General features: G+C 53.2%; 1 protein-coding gene across 4 annotated transcripts in view; it reads left to right on the top strand.

Annotated features, from left to right (window-relative positions):
- Window positions 1–18,503, top strand: part of GRB10 (growth factor receptor bound protein 10) — a 181,203-nt gene that overhangs the window by 101,503 nt on the left and 61,197 nt on the right. For all 4 annotated transcript variants that reach the window (XR_008717526.1, XM_055589645.1, XM_055589644.1 and 1 more), the window contains 2 exons: window positions 7,570–7,771; window positions 12,570–12,711. Coding sequence is in view for 3 of the 4 variants with exons in the window: in XM_055589645.1 (XP_055445620.1) it covers window positions 7,570–7,771; window positions 12,570–12,711 (344 nt within the window). In the remaining variant the exon portion in view is untranslated. The remainder of the gene's footprint in view (window positions 1–7,569; window positions 7,772–12,569; window positions 12,712–18,503) is intronic.

Raw genomic sequence — 18,503 nt, forward strand, 5'->3', positions numbered from 1 at the left:
GCGATGAAAGGTTGTTGTTGAATCACGCAAATACACCGGGATTCTTGGCCTCCGGAGGAGAAGAATTCAATCCGGGGCCAGAGACGAGGCTTGATCGCTCAGAGCTTTTGTGTAATAAAGTTTTATTAAAGTATAAAGGAGATAGAGAAAGCTTCTGACACAGGCATCAGAAGGGGGCAGAAAGAGTACCCGCTTGCTAGTGTTAACAATGAAGTTATATAAGCCAAAGAATGTCTGGAGGTTGCAAAGACCTCATCAGACCCACTCCCATAATTTACATCTTAAGGTAACACTGTCCTCAGGCAAGACACATCCTTGTAAAGACCAGGTCTACTCCCATAATTAACATTTTAAGATAACAAAAGGTTGAATCCAAAGACTGTCCTTAGGCAGGATACATTATTGTTATATAATCCTAAGGAATGTAGAGAAAGACAAAAAAGTTTGTCCTTTCTTCCTCCTTGAGAATTCCAGACCCCTCTCTCCTTGGGGACCCCTAGACTCCCTATCAACTTGCCTGGGAACTGACTCTCTCAGCGAGACACAGATTCCCCAGCATGAGCGGATTGGAAGGGGTGTTACCATGGTCACTCCGTCTAACTGGATTGGTCCCAGGATGTGTGTGTGTGGGGGGAGGGGTGTATTTGTCCAGTTTCATGTCACTGGCTGGCCCTGACCATGCTCTGGGTGATGGTTCCAACCACATGGCCTGTGGGTCCTGGAAGAGGGGGACTTCTGAGCCCCACAACTACCCCGGAAGTGCAAGCAGCACTTTTTAGAATATATCTGATCCTAATGAAAAAAATACCATGCAAGTTCTTACAGTTTGTTAAAGTAATCAATGTGTTGACCTGTATTTCCCAATTAATACACATTGAATTTGGCAATTACTGTTGTCTGCAGGGGGGTAGAGAGCAAAAAGAAGCTATTTTGTCCCAGATGTTGTGAAAATGTTTCTCTTGTTAACACAGAGAACATGAGGAGTTGTGGATCACTCCAGTGCTGTGTTTATATTTATTTCCGTGTGTATGTGGGACAGACTGATTCTATGGGTTTTTATTTCCCGCCTGGACATACTACCCACTGAAATAAAACATTGTTTTGTTTTTAAGTGATAGGATTTGGGAGTTCCCCTTGTATTTTTGTTTGGAGTTGTGGTTAGGTGATTTGCTTTTATATTTGCTGAATATCTTTAAATATCATGATCAGAACAGAAAAGAATGCTCAAGACAGCCCTAATGGTAGAATACTAGATTTTCTTATTCTGCTTACTTATGTCCAATCAATTCTACATACTAAAAATTAAATACATGGGACTGGAATTACATGAGAATTGAAGATGAACTGGTGTGAAAAAAAGGTATTTCAGCAGCGTGTTGAGTTATATTTGTGCAAGATTTTAATTGCCTAGAGGTCAACAGAAGTAACTCCTGGGGAACATGGTTTAAGTTGAAAGTGCTTTTGGAGGCCAGACCTTTAGTTCTTGTCCAGGTAGAAATGGGTTAGAACTTGGGCCTTTGCACATGCACTGGGGAATTTTCAGGTACAGTGTGGTCAAGAGAATTCTCCTTTTCTTCTCTTGCTGAATATCTTGTTCTCAGAATTACTCCAAGGGAATCTCCCACCCAATTTACTGAAGCAGCCTGCTGCCAGGAAGGCAGTGTCCTCACTAGCTATAACGGGTACAGCTCAGGAATGCCAGGCAAAGAGGTGCGAGGGCAAGATAACTGGGGAGCAGGTGGAGCTTCCTGCTCTCCAGCCACCCTCCCAGCACCCCACCTGCCCCTGACCCGGAAGCTTCTCAGGGTCCCGTCCTTTAAGGTTTCTGCAGAGGCTCACCACACAGGCATGGTCGGTGAAATCATTGGCCATTTGTGTATCCGCTATCCCTTCTCCCCTCCCTGGAGGACATGGGTGGCGCTGAAAGTCCCACCTCTCTAATCACACAGCTGGTTCATCTGACAGCCAGTCTCCATCAGGTGGCTGCAGGCTTGCCAGAAGTCAGCTCATTCACATAAACTCAGGTCTAGTCGAAAGGGGCTTGTTATTGTTAACAAAAAACACTGCTTTCACCTTTAATAGTAGCTCAGGAGCTATTTCAGGAGCAACAGCAACAGAAGACCAGATAAAGAAAAGACGCTCCTCCCCTTACTCTTATCACTTAGGAAATAACAGGGATGTTAGGAGCTGCATTCCAGGAACCAGGAACCAGGGAGGAAGACCTGGAAGGGCTGGAAGGATGCATCTTGTACTCGAGGTGCTAATAGCATTTCTTCAAGGTGGCGAAATGGTTTTGTTAAGTGGATCCAGTGTCATGTTAACTATCTAATTAAAGAAGCCACCAGAGGGTGCTGTGAACCAAGCAGGGGGCAGTGAAGCTGGTGAAGGGGAGCCAGGAGAAGGTTAAGGAATACCAGTCAGGTCCTTGCATGACTCACTCTCCCCTCTGCCTGCATCCTGGCCTCTTCCTGGCTTGTTTTTGGAAGACATTCACCCGGAATAATTTATTAGTCCGAACATGAATTTGTTTTACTGAATTTGTACTCATTTAGACCTCATTGTGCCTCCATTTGCTAATGACAGTGAGACCAGATGTATCTGTGCATTTATAATTAGATGATCAACTCAGACATCTGGAACAAAAGTCAGTGCCCAGCTAAGGACTGGGCTATTTAAGGAAGGAAAATAACTATTAATAACTTGATTTAAACCGTATTGTTTGACCTACATCTGTCCAGTAAATATACCCTCAGAAATCTGCATGGAGTGAAATTTCACACATAAAATTGTTTTTCATCCCCCTTACGGGATTTCTTTCAGAGGTCCTGGCTCACAGATGGTATTTGGGCCTCAAGTTAGCAGTGATAACAGTCCTTTACAGAGCATCTGCTTTGTTGATGCCCTGGTGTTTGATTCTGCTGCTTGCCTGACCTGTAGGAAGGCTTCCTCACATGGCTGAGTGCTGACCCCCGGGGATGCGTGCAGGCGGCAATGCGTGTAGGAGACGTGGGCGATGTCCCTTCACAACGGACCGGGTCATGAAACGTTCGAAAGGACTGAATGTTAATCCAGAAAAATCTCAGTGTAGTTATTATTTTAAAAGTACCATGGCATATAGGCATGTCCTCTTTAGAATCAATCCTTTAAAACTCCTGTTTGGAAGGTTTAATTGTTAGCCTTTATTAGAGTTGGACAAAGTTTAAGTAAAATCAGACAACCCAAAGTAACTTTATTATCTAACCAGACAAAATGCTATTCATAAATGACCCTGGAGGGAATTTTGAAGTCTGTCCTAGATTAGGATATTTTATTAGACTTTTTTTTTTTTTTTTTTTTTTACTATAGTTGCTTTATACAATGTTGTGTTCATTTCCGGAGAAGGCGATGGCACCCCACTCCAGTACTCTTGCCTGGAAAATCCCATGGATGGAGGAGCCTAGTGGGCTGCAGTCCATGGGGTTGCTAGGAGTCGGACACGACTGAGCGACTTCACTTTCCCTTTTCACTTTCATGCATTGGAGAAGGAAATGGCAACCCACTCCAGTGTTCTTGCCTGGAGAATCCCAGGGACGGGGAGGCCTCGTGGGCTGCCGTCTCTGAGGTCGCACAGAATCGGACATGACTGAAGTGACTTAGCAGTGTTCATTTCTGCTGTACAATGAAGTGAATCAACCATAGGCTCACAGATTTCCGCTCCTCCTTGAACCTCCCTCCCCGCTTCCATCTCACCCCTCTAATTTATCACAGGGCATCAGACCACACTCCATGGTGGCGCGGCGTCTCCCCGCTGTGTTTTACACATGGCAGTTAGTGAGTGTATGTCAGTGCTGCTCTCCCAATGCGTCCCACCCTCTGCTCCCCCCACTGTGCCCACAAGTCCAGTCCCTGCATCTGCATCTCTGTTCCTGCAGATAGGTTCATCAGTACCCTTTTTCCAGATTCCATGTAAGAGTGTTAAAGAAACAATGCTTGTTCTCTTTCTGACTTATTTCACTCTGTTTGACAGACTCTGGGTTCATCCACATCACTACAGATGACCCAGTTTCGTCCCTTTTTCTGGCTGTGTAATATTCCACCGACCATGAGTACCAAGTGTTCTTTCTCCTTTCATCTGGGCCGTAGAAAATAGGCAAGTTTGAAATATGCCAGTGTAGAGTCTATTCATGAAACTTGTAACCCACTGAGTATATTGTTAAATGATTGGCCTGGCTCTAATAGATCCACAGGTGAATGTTTTCTATTAAAGTAGAAAGCAATTTCATCAATAACCGACCTCAGAGGAGAGAGAAAGCACTTGAAGGACATGCATTGCACATACACCTTTTACCTTTGTGTTTACCGTTTTCCCTTTATATGCACTTTGATGTCAGAATCACTGTGCTCCTGAGTGCACGGAGGGGCTGCCTAGGAAGGGCCTGGCTGGTGGGGGAAGGAGCAGGAAGGAAAGGACAGGACCCTCGGAGGACTGCCCTTGGCGGGCACAGCCAGGGGTTTCAGAAATACATTGTTGTTCAGTCCCTCAGTCGCTTCGGAAACATGTAAGGAAGATAACTTGAAGGAAATTCTACTTAAGGGGAGATTTTCTTGGCAGACATCTGTCAGAGAGTGAGAACCCTATTCCTGTTGATTTCTAAAGCAGGATGAAAGCCAGGAAAACAGTGGCCTTTGTGTTAACCAAGTAGGCTACCCCGCTGGTGACGAAATGCCCTCAGATCCCCATTGTGCTCCCGCGCTGCCCGTCCACGCCAGGGCCTCCCGTCCACGACAGAGGCCGCTGCCCACAGCAAAGGCTGATTCTGTGATTCCAGTGGACTTGGCATGTCATCCTACTGATTCTGAAATGGTCCGTTAAGCTGGAAATCCTGAGTTGTTAATAAGGTGTGGGTGGCACGTGGACTTAATGTTTTATGGAGTTTGAGATGAGCCGCAGTTACAGATCACTTCAGTGGAGGAGATGCGTGGCCTCCCTTATGGACGCATTCTAGAACTTTACAGAAGTTCAATCTGAGAACTCCGGTGCAACGAACACTTTTCCTTATCAGATGTCTAGCCAAGGGCTCCGGAAACTGCGGCAGAGGTCTCCTGATAGAGCTGGCTCTGTTTAGGCAGCCGTTGTCCAGTTGCCAAATGCTGCTTCCCACTTTATGCATGAGGACCTAAACCCACTCTCCACGCAGGGACCCCCTGCAGGGGTTTTTCTGATTTGTACGGGTCCTTCCCCACCTGCACCAGCCTCCTGCCCTCCAAGCTCTGTGCAAAAGCCCTGCCTGCTGACTCCCACGTTCTCTCTTGTGATTTGCTAATTTTGATTTCATGGTTATTATTAATTATTGATACAGCATATTGTCTCTTTAATATCTGTCAATATTTAATATTTGACAATGCACTCCCCCCGAGCACCCTCCTTCTCCCCCAGTGCTGCTCCATTCATCCTGCCTGGGCCTCTGTCCTTGGCTCCAGCAGGACTGCATGCTCATCACAGCTCTTTCAGCAGCCCCCTGCCCATCTTTCCATCCATCTGTGTGTCTGTCTGTCCTCCTTGGGGCCCTACCTGCTGCCTGTAGCATCTCGTCTGGTCCAGGCCCTCCCCAGACTCCTTGTCTGGTCACCACTGCCTGCAGGGTGAAGGAACCTTGGGAGGAGGCTGCTCTGTGGTCTTCCCACCTCTGCCTGGATCTCCCTGTGGCTGCACTCCATCCCCCATCCCAGCCTCCTCCAGCCTGTACCACCCCCGCCCCCGCCCCCTGTGCCCTGCAGCTTCCACGCCTTCTAGAAGGGCTTTTGTTGTTCCATTTGGTTGTTTCTGTCTCCTGCCCTCCTGCCCAGTGAGACAGCAAGGCTGAATGAGGGAGGGAGCAGAGAGGCAGGGGAGGTCAGTGTTCTGAAAAGATCTGTGGATTCATTGATCAGTGCACACCTGGTGAGGTCACCTTGGCAGCTGCAAACTTGTTTTCAGGTTCCCTTCTGGTGTGATCAGGGACGAGTTACTTGCCTGCCCAGCCCCACCCTCTCCCCCACCCCGCCCCGGACCAATCTCCTCACCTGTAAACCAGGTTAATAGTCACTGCCCTATTGTCACTTATAGAGCAAATAAATGACATAGAGCAAATAAATAGCACTGACTGAGTGTTTACCCTGCTCCAGCCTCTGTCGCAGAGCGGTAATAACTCACTGACCTCATGCCCACCTGCAGGCCAGGTTCCCCTGTGAGCTCCAGTCAGAGATACAGGCATGGGAGATGGAGGCCTGAGACGGACACCTGGCCCCGCCCCCGCCACGTGGGCAGGGCAGGGGCAGGGCCGGGGCAGGCCACCTGACTGGGCCCTAAGCTCTCGTTTGTTCCTGGGTGAGCCCAGGGTCGTGTTGTTGGGAAGAGATGGACTGTGAATTGGGTGACATGTGACCTACTGCACTAGACGCAGCCCCAGCTGTGTTGGCCGCATTGTTAAACAGTGACAGGTCTCTAGAAGCTGAGCACATGGGATGTGCCTTTGCTGCATTTGGGGTGCTTGTTGTGGGGAGTTGGGCTTCCTGGGTGGTGCTAGTGGTAAGGAATCCGCCTACAATGCAGGAGACTTAAGAGACGCAGGTTCAGTCCCTGAGTAGGGAAGATCCCCTGGAGGAGGAAATGGCAACCCACTCCAATATTCTCGCCTATAAAACCCCATGGACAGAGGAGCCCAGTGGGCTGCAGTCCATGGGGTCACAGAGTTGGACATGACTGAGCGACTGAGCACGGTGTCTCAGGAGTTGGCATGCACACCCGTGGAGGCCACGTCCATTTCTGTGGGGGTCCTCAGTCTTATCGCCACGCACATGATGGGGGGCTGTCTGCTTTACCCAAAGCCCTCAAAGTCACGTGTCACTCTCATCTAAAAACAGCTTCACAGAAACATCTAGGATGATGGTGGACCAGTGTCAGCCTCGCTGAGGCATAGCATACCTGTCGAAGTCCCTCCGTGCTCATCTCTTTCTGGCATTCTCTGTGGTCCTCTCTCTTCATCGGCCTCAGGCCTTCTTGTATGCGGACAGGCTTCCTCTGGTTCTCAGGCACCCAGAGCCCTGCAGGTATCCGCCCTCGGAGCCCGTCTGCCTCTGGTGCGACCCTGCTGGCCTCGCAAGGCGAGACTGCGGTCAGGGTCGAGCGCTCCCCGTTCCCATCTCTCTGCTTCTTGTCTGGAATTTTGGGGAAGGGAGCAGCCCTGATTGACCTTATTAGGGCTCCGTGTGCCCCTGGGACCCACCAGCTGGGGTTGGGGCAGAGGGTCCAGGCTATGTGGGCTCCCCAACCCCGAGGAACGTGTGAGCTGAGCAGATGCCCTGAGAGGGTCTTCTGTACAGACAGGAAGTGCAGGTGGGCTATCATTACAGGGTTGCTTCTGGCGGATCAACAGGTAATACATGTAACCCATGGGTCTTCACAGAAAGCTGTGCTTGTCTCAGGCAGCATCCTCCGTCTGCTCCTCGTATTTTAAAGTGTTGTGAGTTTCGGAGCCCGGTCCCTGGGACGCCCACCTGGCCGTGGCCACTCACTGCTGCTGACGCTTGTCTTTTGCTCTCCATGCACAGAGGACGACGTGGACTTGGAGGCACTGGTGAACGACATGGACGCGTCCCTGGAGAGCCTGTGTGCAGCCTCGGAGACAGTGCCCCTCCTGCACAACGGCCAGCACAGCCGCGGCCCAGTCCCCAGAACCAGGGTCCTGCAGCCACAGGCGGCCCCGAGGCAGAGGGTGCAGCGGTCCCAGCCCGTGAGCATCCTCGCGGTCAGGTGGGCCCCCGCCTCCCCTCGGGGACCGGAGGGTGGGTGGTGGGGTCACTGTGCCACCCCGCCTCCCCTCAGGGGTCAGAGGGTGGGTGGTGGGGTCACTGCGCCACCCCGCCTCCCCTCAGGGGTCAGAGGGTGGGTGGTGGGGTCACTGCGCCACCCTGCCTCCACTCAGGGGTCAGAGGGTGGGTGGTGGGGTCACTGTGCCACCCCGCCTCCCCTCAGGGGTCAGAGGGTGGGTGGTGGGGTCACTGCGCCACCCCGCCTCCACTCAGGGGTCAGAGGGTGGGTGGTGGGGTCACTGTGCCACCCCGCCTCCCGTCAGGGGTCAGAGGGTGGGTGGTGGGGTCACTGCAGCACCTGCCTCCCCTTGAGGGTTAGAGGGTGGGTGGTAGGGTCACGGTGCCGGGCTCTGCTTGGCAGACCCCTTCTTTCCCTCCATCCAGCAGGGCCGCTGGGGGTTGGACCTGGTACCCAGTACAGTTCAGATCAGTTTTATGTGCGCTGGCTCTGTGCCAGGTCAGTGGGGTGTGCAGAAACACCGTTCAAGGACATTATTGTGTTAGTAGCTCAGTCATACCCAACTCTTTGCCATCCCATGGACTATCACCCGTCAGGCTCCTCTGTCCATGGGATTTTCCAGGTAAGAATACTGGAGCAGGTTGCCATTTCCTTCTCCAGGGGATCTTCCCCACCCAGGACTCAAACGCAGATCTGCATTGCAGGCAGATTCTTTTCCGACCAAGTCACCAGGGAAGCCCAAAGTGAATGAACAGCCAAGTAGTCCCTGGAGGGCTCTCAGACCTCACTGCCCAGCACAGGGCCTGGGGACAGAGATGTGCAGCCTGACCACATTTCCCAGGGGCTGACGTGGAGAGGCCCGGCCTTCACGGAAAGTACTCTGGGGAGTGGAGGAGGCCTCCCTGGAGGAGGCTGTTTTGCTGAAAGGTTTCACTTTCATCTCAGGTTCAAAGGATTTGTTAACAAAATAAGCCACTTGTGATATACATAAATAATACCAGTATTTATTAAAGAATTATCTAACTTGCTTTCAATACACTAACATTAAAAGAAAAGAGACAGAGCAGAGACTACATCTCCAAATTGGGTTTTGACCAACATCCAGACTTAAACAGCACTGGGAAATCCCACGTCACAGCTCATCTGGAGTCCCCGCTGGGAAGAGGTCCCAGGCAGCACATCTGCTCCCTGGGTGAGACTTCAGAGATTGCAGTTTGGGGTTCCCACTTATAACCCCAGGATGGACTCAAACTGATATTATCATCGATCTGGGAGCAAATTGCAGCTCTGCTTTCTTGTCAGTGCCGTTTGTTTTCTTGTGTAAAACTTGGAATGCAGTTAAGTCTGGGGCTTGGTTGGCCAGGAACCCCACCCCGCCCCAGGGGCTCAACAATCTCAAGATGCCTCCCCCATCTTATCTAAGGTGCTGCAAGTCTTCAGCTCACAGCAGGCAGTCACTCCCAGTCACTCCCAGTTGGGGCAGTGTCCAGGCAGGTTAGACGCAAGGTCAGAGGCCTGCTCTGCTTTGTCTCTGAAGCCTAAACAAGATTGTTTATCTAATTTCCCTAACAGAGGCAGACTTCTGGACTGGGTGTTGAAGGGGAAGTAGGAACTGAGGGATGGAGGCAGAGACTTCCTGAGCAAGAGAGATGATCCCTGGTGTCTAAAGTGGCCCGGCCCCTCCTTTTTTGTGACTGAGTAATATTCCATCACATGTGTATACCATGATTTCTGTGTCTGCTCCTCCATCACTGGACAACAGGGACAGTGTGCTCAAGTAGATAGGACCCACAAAGAAGGACAGTTACTTTGTGATTCCACTTCCATGAGAAACCCGAAAGCCCCAGGAGTGAGGACACAGGTAGTGGAGAGGGCTGCCAGCGGCTGGGGTGGAGACGGGAGGTGCTGGTGGGAGGTCCAGAGGGGCAGCCTGACCCGTGGACGAGGCAGCAGACGTGCTGCGCAGAGCCACCTGAGTTAGCGGCGAGGGGTTCGGGTCCCGTGTGACGTGTTCGCATCGCACACGTGCACACAACATGATAATAATAATCAAGTGAAGAGGGTGGGCGTGAACGTCCAGAGGTGGTGGCCAGACCATGGCGACGGGTCACGGCGAGTTCTTCTCTCTAAACTCATCTAGTTGTACACATTGAATACACGGGGCTTCAAACGTCCGTCAGACCTCAGGGGTGGATTAGAAAAGAGATCCTGACAGGTGAGGTGAGATCCGGAGCCTGCGGGAACCACTCCCAGGGCAGAGGTGGAGAAAGGCGAGTGAAGCTGGACTTGGGTTAGTTGGCAGGTCATTGCGGCAGCTTGGTTCATGGAGGGAGGATTCGGAAGCCATTTCAGCGACCAGCCGGAGTGGTGCTGTCCTGACCAGGGATGGTGGAGGACATGGAAGACATCTGTCAGCTCCAGTTTGGAAAGGGTGGGGGCAGAGTGTCGGGGCACTTCAGCTCTGTTTCTGCCTGGGAGGGGGGAAACGTCGGAGCCAGCGGTTGTGAGGTGGGGTGATGGAAGACCTCCCGGGCGGAGACTTCTGTGAAACCCAGCAAACAAGCTCTCTGTGACCCCCACCCAGGCCCCTGCCGGCTCTGGTGGGTTTTCAGGTGGGGGTAGGTAAGGGGGTGACATCTGGTGCCTGTCTAGGCTTCTAGGGGAAGGCATGCAGGGTGCTGGGTCTTAGGCATCTGTTGGCTGGAGCACCTTCTGGGTCTCCTTTCCTTACCTTTTGAGGAGGGAGCTTTCCTTCTGCTTCCAGAAACTTCTGTGAGCCTTCTTTCCAGCCCAGCATCCTAAGTCTTCTGCAGCCAGACGACTCTTTTGCCCAGGGCGGCCAAGTCTGTCTGGAGAAGGGGACCAGAGTAAATACACGGCTGTCTGCAGCGGGGCGCAGCAGCCTGGGTGGCCTGGGGTCGCTTTCTCTCCTCTCGGCTTCCTGCGCTTTGTTACATCCGTCCTTCCAGCGGGTGGACCGCTTTGCTCCCTCCACCAGCACCCTCGTGTTCTGAGCTCCTGGTGAGTTCAGTCTTGGGGGAGACAGTCTTTTCTCCTCTGAGCTTCTCTGGGTCTGGAGGGTGTCAGCTGCCCACATGTGGTGGCCTCGGGGAGGCCCAGTGGGATGGAACAGCAGCCGTGGTAACGGTGCCTGAGGCTGGACCGGGCAGAGGGCAGACGTGGTGCAGGAAGGCCTGCTTTCCTGCCAGCTAGCTGCCCAGGACCCTTGCCTGGGATCCTGGCCGTGCTTGTCCCTCCACCCTGGGGCTGCGGGTTCTGAGTCCCACGGGACAGATGGGCTCATGAGAGGCATGCCTGCTGCTGGAGAGTGGACCCTGGCTCCAGGCCAACCTTTTCTCAAGTGATGCTTCTCTTTATTTCAGTCCTATCATTTCTAACCGTCAGGTGCCTTGTTAAAGATCAGATGACCAGTATAGGATGCCCAGAGGCTTGTTTTGTGAACGGGTCTGCTGAGGACTTCCTGTGCTCACAAGCACCTCCCCTGTGTGCTAAACCCCTCCTGTGTATGAGCAGCTAATGGAGCAGCCATTGCAGCCTCACCGAGGGGGTGGTGTGGCGGCTTCTCATTCCCAGATAAGGAAACTGAGGCACTGGGGGCAGTGACTTGGCCCACACTTGGTGAGTGGACACAGACCCAGATGAGGGCTTGAGGAAAAGTCCGCCAGCTCCTGGATTTGGAGGGGTGGGGGCCAGAATGCTGGGGGCAGCTCAGCTCTGTCTCTGCCTGGGGAGGGGAGAATCGGGGGTGGGGGTGATGAGACTGTCACACTGCTGGAGAGGGCTCAGGGAGGCAGGTGCTGAGCAGCAGCTGGAGGCAGTGCAGGGCGACGATCGGAGGAGGAGGAGGGACTACAGTGAAGCTGGGGGGGTGCCGGGGGTGCATTCTCACCTGGACAGGTGGACAGGCACGGCCCCACCCCTCCTCCCGTCCCTGACCTCGCCCCCTGCGCCTCAGCTCCACTGATGCTGCTAATCAGAGAGGGATGGATCCCGTGGCCACAGGCCTCTTGAATGGGATTCTTTTCAGTTATGTCTAATGTCACGTAGTTTTTTTGCTTTGAGTGATGCTTGTGAACTACCGTAAAGGAAACACGGGACTTCTTAAAAAAATAATAATTTATTAAGGTAAAATGCACGTAGCATAGACGGAATCACCACATAGTACATGTTCGGTGGCAGGTGGGGCACCCCCAGGACTGTGCAGCATGCCCACCCCAGGCTATTCCCGAGCGTCTCCCTCCAAGACCCTCCCTAAGCTCCCTGGCACGTGGCCCTGTGATTATAGGAAGCGTGGTCATCTATTCCATCTGTCTGCTGAACTTTTTCATCTTTCAAATCTGAAGCCCTGTCCCCATTAGAGCCTGACTCCCCACCCCCCTGTCCCCAGCCCCCACCCTCCACCGCCTTTCTGAGTGTGCTCATTTCGGGTGGTTCAGTGCAGTGCGGGCCTGCGGGGTCAGTCTTTTGCACCAGGCTTACTCAGCAGGGTGTCCCCACGGGTCGCCTGGAGGGAGCCTGTGTCAGAAGCCCCTTCCTGTGGTGGCTGTGTGACAGCCCGCTGCATACTGATGCCACATCTTGGCATCCGCTTGCGGTGACTCCCACCTGCGGATGGTGGCAAGCTGTGTGGGGTGTGGTGTGGATTCAGGTATCCAGACACCCTTCTGAGTCCCTCCCACAGGTTTCTGGGCAGATCCCCCGATGTGGGCGGCAGGGTCCCTACGTGGCAGCTTCTGATGGGCGTCATCTCTCCCCGCAGGCGCCTGCAGGAGGAAGACCTCCACTTGAGGACCTCGTCGCTGCCAGCCATCCCCAACCCCTTCCCCGAGCTCTGCGGCCCCGGGAGCCCCCCTGCGCTCACACCCGGCTCCTTACCTCCTGGCCCGGCTGCCGCGAAGCAGGTGAGCCCAGCCTTGGTTGGAGCACCAGGCCACTCGTGGGTGGAGTGAGGACGCATGAGCTGGCCTGTGGCCTAGGGAGGGAGGGAGGGACACTGGGGTCTTCACTCTTCATTCTTCTCCTGGTGCTCCCACAATTGTCGCCTGGCAGGGCTTTTCAATCTGTCAGCCAAGATGCTGCTTAGGTCTGGGAGGTTTTAGAAACCATATTTAGGACATTTTAGATGTTTGTATGTTATACAAAGACTCCCATAAAAATGATAAATAATGCTAATCATTTGGTGTGGAAAGATGAATTTCATTCTCTGAAAAAAAAGTCACCACTGTCGTCTTCGTCTGGATAAATGAGGCGTTAAACCTGAGCTGGACGGTAGTTGAAGAGTTTGTAACATTCCTGACTTTGAGTAGGATCTGCTCAGGGTGGAGGGATTTCAACTTGGCCCAGAAGGTGACAGCCACCTTTTAAACCAGCAGTTTCTGCTGTAAAGTGAGACTGGGAGGTGCCTGTTTTATAGACATCATCCGCAAGAGAGGACGCAGGCTGAGCTTCAGTAAGTCAGGTCAAAGCACCAGTCATCACCTTGTCAGAGGGATGGGCCGGCAGCTCCTCCCGGTTGGCAGGGCCTGGGCCAGGGTGGCTGGCAGGCTTGGGAGGGAGACCAGCGATGCTGTCTCTACCATGGGGTCTGCAGTGTGTGTGCTCAGTCATGTCCACCTCTTTGTGAGTCCATGCACTGCAGCCCACCGGGTACCTCTGTCCATGGGATTTGCCAGTCAAGAATACTAGAGCAGGTTGCCGCTTCCTCCTCTAGGGGTTCTTCCTGACCCAGGGATCGAACCTAGATCTCTTGTGCCCCCTGCATTGGCAGGTGGCTTCTTTACCACTGAGCCACCTGGGAAGCCCCGTGATACTCTACAGCCTGGCATAATAATAATGACAATAACAACAGGAATAACGACAACAGCAAAGATGACAGCAACACCTAGCGTTCACTGAGAAAGGTCTCTGTACCAGGTACTGTTCTCAGTGGTTTATATATTTAGTGCAATAAATACTTTTACTCAGAACCAGCCTAAGAATTAGGTGCAAATGGCAGCTGTGTACTGCATCTGGGAAACTGAGGCCAAGCTGTGAGGGGTGGAGGTGGGGGGGCCCCAGTGTGGATGGGGAGCTGGGGGGCCCAGTGTGCGTGGGGGAGCTGCGGGGGTCCACTGTGGATGGGGATGTGGGGGGCAGTGTGGGTGGGGGATCTGGGGGGGCAGTGTGGGTGGGGAGCTGGGGGGCAGTGTGGGTGGGGAGCTGTGGGGGGCAGTGTGGATGGGGAGCTGGGGGGCCCACTGTGGGTGGTGGAGCTGAGGTGGCCCAGGGTGGGTGGGGGAGTGGGGGGCCCCAGTGTACGTGGTGGAGCTGGGCAGGACTTGACCCCAGGATCTGGCACCTCTGATTTTAGCTGCTATGCTAGGTGTCCCTGGGCCCTTGGTGTTCCCTCTTTGCAGCAAGCGTATTCAGAAAAGGCAAAGGCCTTTTCCGCCGGAACCACTCTCCTCCTCCTTGTCCTCAGGCATCATGCACCGCACGTCCTCTTCCTCTGCAAACTTATCCCCGGGCCACATGGGCTCTGCACTCAGGAGGAAGACGTTTCTCCAGGGCTCGCCCGAGCTCTGCTGCCTGCTGACCTCACTCCTCATGAGCCCCCCATCCCCTGCACCCCACATCACGCTCAGAGGCGAGGTCAGCGTCCCCAGCCGCGGCCGCGCTGGCTGCAGCCCTCATCACATGCCTGCAGTCCGTCAGGGACGTCTGTCTCCCTGTTGACCTTCTGCTTCACATCAGGGTCTAGACAAGCTGTCTGTGGATTGGGCATGGAGGTTGTTTACAACATTACCCATCCTAAAATAAGACCATGAAAATATTCTCTGGCTCTCCCAGTGGCTGGCAAGGAAACAGGCCTCCACCCCATGGACTGTCCAACTCTGTAAGCAGAATCAGGTCACCCAGGGGCTTTGCCTGCTGTTTTTCTTGGGATCGGAGCTAGTTCCCCCACTAGAACATGGCATCAGTGCCTCTGTTTCTGTTCCCGAGATAGCACCCCCCTTTGGGACCAGCAACCAGGAAGGATGCACCACACTTAGCCCTACTTGTAGAGACTTGGTGTTCTTCCTTGTTGTCTAACTGGCTCAAAGGGATGCCTCTTTGCCACACTTGGTCCTGACTTTTGATCTCCTGAAACATGTGTTTTGTTGGTACCATTGGTGTTGATGCCTCGCAGTCTCAAGCACCCTCACCAGCTCAGTGTCAGGCTGTGACGGGAGTGGGGAGCCTCCTTTGTCACCTACCTGAGGGCAGGAGAAACCCGCCGTGCCCTCTCTTCCTGCTGAGTCGGAAGAGACGGGCATCAGCAACCAGTGGGAGTTCTGAAGTGATTTAAAAATGGATGCAGCGCCCTGGATGCAGGAGACTCACCTAATGCCACCCCATTCACTGGAAGAAGGAGGTCAAGAGGGAAAGAGGCAGCTGTCGGAAGGAGCTGGGTGCAGGGGGCATTGGACGCCTCTCTCTGGTCACTAGACAAAGGGGGTGGAAGGAGTGACACATTCGAGCAGCCACTTGAAAGGAAGACCCCTTCTAGCCCAAGTTGCTGCGGCCAGAGGACCTGGAACATGGTACCGGCCCCCAGGTGGCGGGACCAGACGTGGGGAAGACAGGAGTCGGGGAAGGGGTCCGGGGCCCACAGGACGGTCTGCCAGCCACATGTGCAGGCCTGTTTGCCCTTGTGGGGAGTGGGCAGCCACGGAGTCCCAGCAGCCCTGGCTCTCTGGGCTGTGTGGGTGCAGCTCTTCCCGTCAGCCCCAGAGACAGACCCAGACCTTGTCTTTCACCCTGGGGTGAGGATGGCGGGTGCCGTTTCAAAGAAGCCCTTCCTGAAAGTGCACAACAGCAAGTGTGCTGAGTCAGGATGAGTGTGGACCCTGAAGGGGACCCGTGGAGTGGCAGAGGCTGAATTAGATCCTCTGAGGGTCACTTGTGTGTCTGTGGTGGGATCGCTGGAAAGCGTGAGAATCCCTTCCCTCCCGTCTGAAACAGATAAGCGAGGCGGCCAGTCAACCAAGTGATATTGACAGGTGGTCCCATGCAGGTCCTGCAGTCCCGCCGGGAAGGCTGGGATGTTTAGCATCTGTTTCATGGCGGTTGCTGCACATTTAATTGTTACAGCACCACTCCACACGGCAAGGGGCAGACTGTTTCCATAGGGGGTAACCGCAGCCCACCAGCTGCAGTAGCATGGCCAGACACGGTGGCAGGATGTGAACTTGGCTTGAAGGAGTCTGTCATCCCTGGGGTCCTCTCCGCCCCTTGCAGGCCCTGGTGCTGCACCCTCTGGGCTTGGAGGAGACCCCCGACTGTCGGGCCTCCTGCGAGGGCCGAAGGAACCCCCTGCGAAATCTCAGCCACTAGTGTTTCTCTGGACTATTAATATCTTTTTAAATATTATTTCTTTCAACGTGAGATCGTTTACGACAGCATTGAACATCTCGGTATCTGTAGCTGTCAGAAGTACTGAAACAGTGGACACTTAAATTTTCTGTGTCTTTCATGGGAAAAATGCCTGTACTTTTACCAAAAATCTAAGTGCGTGCCTTGCCCAGTATGGGTGTTTGTGATCGGGTCCTGCTGCAGAACGAGGGGCCAGGAGAGCAGAGCAAACAACTGCTGGGGTCTGCACATAGACAGGCTCAGAAAAGGCAGCCTGTTTTGCTGGATCAAGAAGTGAGTTCCCTTAGCAAATGAATCTGCTGATTCTTGCTGTTGCTGTGACTTGAAATTTCTTTAGGAAAAAAAGGTAAAGAATCACAAAATGAACTTCTGGCCTGATTACCTTCCCTAATGGCTGTGTCATAAATGCGTGTGATTAAACACCCTCAGTTCATCCCGTGCAGAAGCTGCCACGTGCATGGAACGTGAACACCTGTGCTTTCGTAAAAGCCTGTGGACATTCACGGAGGGAACTTTGGTTCCATTCTGTGGTCTTTAAATGTGTCTTTTTTTGCAGTTTAGAGTGTTTTATGAAGTCACAAGGTTGAAAAGTACCTATCAGAGTTTTCAGTCTTGGTTTGAAGGGGTTCCATGCTTTGGCAAAGTCTCCTCCAGCTGCTGGGGCAGGACCGGGTCCATGCCTTTCCACGATCATGAAAGACTCTCAGCAGAGCCTTCTATACTCACGTCCCCCTGCTGGCTGTGGCCTTTCTTGTCTCTGTGTCTCTCCTGGCCGGTCTGCCCACGCCTTGGCCTGGTGGGCACCCCTTGCTATGCAGCCCGCTGCCTGCCTGGAGTCTGCCCTTCTCTTTCCCACCATAGCTGTTTCATCCTTTTCCTGGGCTCTTGTTTCCTTCTCTTAACAAGCATGAAGGAAAAGCAATTTGAGTAATAAAAAAATGTTTTTTAAAAAATTACAAGAACCACTGGAGGAAACCAAGGGAAGGCGTTTTGAGTGTCTCCAGAGACAGAGTTCAGTAAACATCCACCCACACCCCTCCTGTCACTGCTGTGCAGCCAAGTCTCTGCATTTCTAGGAAAAAAGAAGACAGATATGACCTCGTTGGGAAAGATTCTGAGTGGACAGCCTCCACTGGTAAATTTTATTTTAGAACCAAACACTAATGATGAACGCGGTTTGTGTTCCCTTGCCCCAGCACAGCTTCATCGTTGTAATCCCACACGGAGTTGCTTGGGAATCAAAGCGGCAGTGTCTCACCGCCCTGTTTCTAGAACCCTGGATTCCCGGGGTTCGTTTGTATCAGGAAACGCTGCACAGGTCCAGATGTCCGTGTCCTGTGACAGCACCACAGGAAGGGAGGTGGAGACAGCTGGCCTGTGGTGGGGACGTCATGCCCTCCAGACGGCGGCAGTGCCGTTGTGACCGGACCTCGGTGTTAGGACCACTGGCTTCGTGCAGACCATGGTCAGTAACAGTGGCAGACAGCGCCATCTCCACTGCGGCCCTTGGCCCCCTGTATTTTATCTGGTTCTAGACAAAGCAGATCTAATGGCATATACGTTTACATTTGTTTAGACTCTCCTTGTGGCTCAGATGGTAAAGAATCTGCCTGTAATGCAGGAGACCCAGGTTTGATCCCTGAGTCAGGAAGATCCCCTGGAGGATGGAATGGCAACCCACTCCAGTGTTCTTGCCTGGAGAGTTCCACAGACAGAGGAGCCTGGCAGGCCGCAGTCCATGGGGTCACAGAGAGTGAAACACGTGTGCTGAGCAACCACACTGCCACTTTCACTTCGTATTTACTATCCCACAAGTGTTCTGTGTGTCTCTTCCGTGATCTCTGCAAAAAGCACTTTTAATAGCTGAAAGTTGTTAAGGAGTGTGTTTGGGGGCTGCACTCAGACCCTGGGCAGGGGCTGGATATTTGCGTGGTTTCCAGTTGGCTGGCTGTCCTGTGGGTGGTGCGTCCCTGAGTGATGTGATGTCACGTTTGTCACATTTTGATTCTTCCCCAGAAGCCAGGTTTCTAGCCCAGTCCATGGTGTTCTGCGGCTCAGCTGCGTGTTGCTGCATGTTTGGGAGGGCCTCTGTTCCGGTCAGGGCAGGGTGAGCTTCGTAATTTCTCAGCCCTGACTCCACACCAGGTCGTTGCTGGTGTTCTGTCTGCGAGCGTCCCCCACCTCGGTGGTCTTCCTGCCCAGGTGGGCAGCTGCTGGCTGCAGGGACTGTTGGGCCAGGACTGTGGTGGGGACACAGAGGGAGCCAGCTGGTCCTGCCTGCCCCATCCCTGTGGTTGAA

This window comes from Bubalus kerabau, chromosome 8 (genome assembly GCF_029407905.1).
Source record: "Bubalus kerabau isolate K-KA32 ecotype Philippines breed swamp buffalo chromosome 8, PCC_UOA_SB_1v2, whole genome shotgun sequence".
Classification (NCBI taxonomy): Eukaryota; Metazoa; Chordata; class Mammalia; order Artiodactyla; family Bovidae; genus Bubalus; species Bubalus kerabau.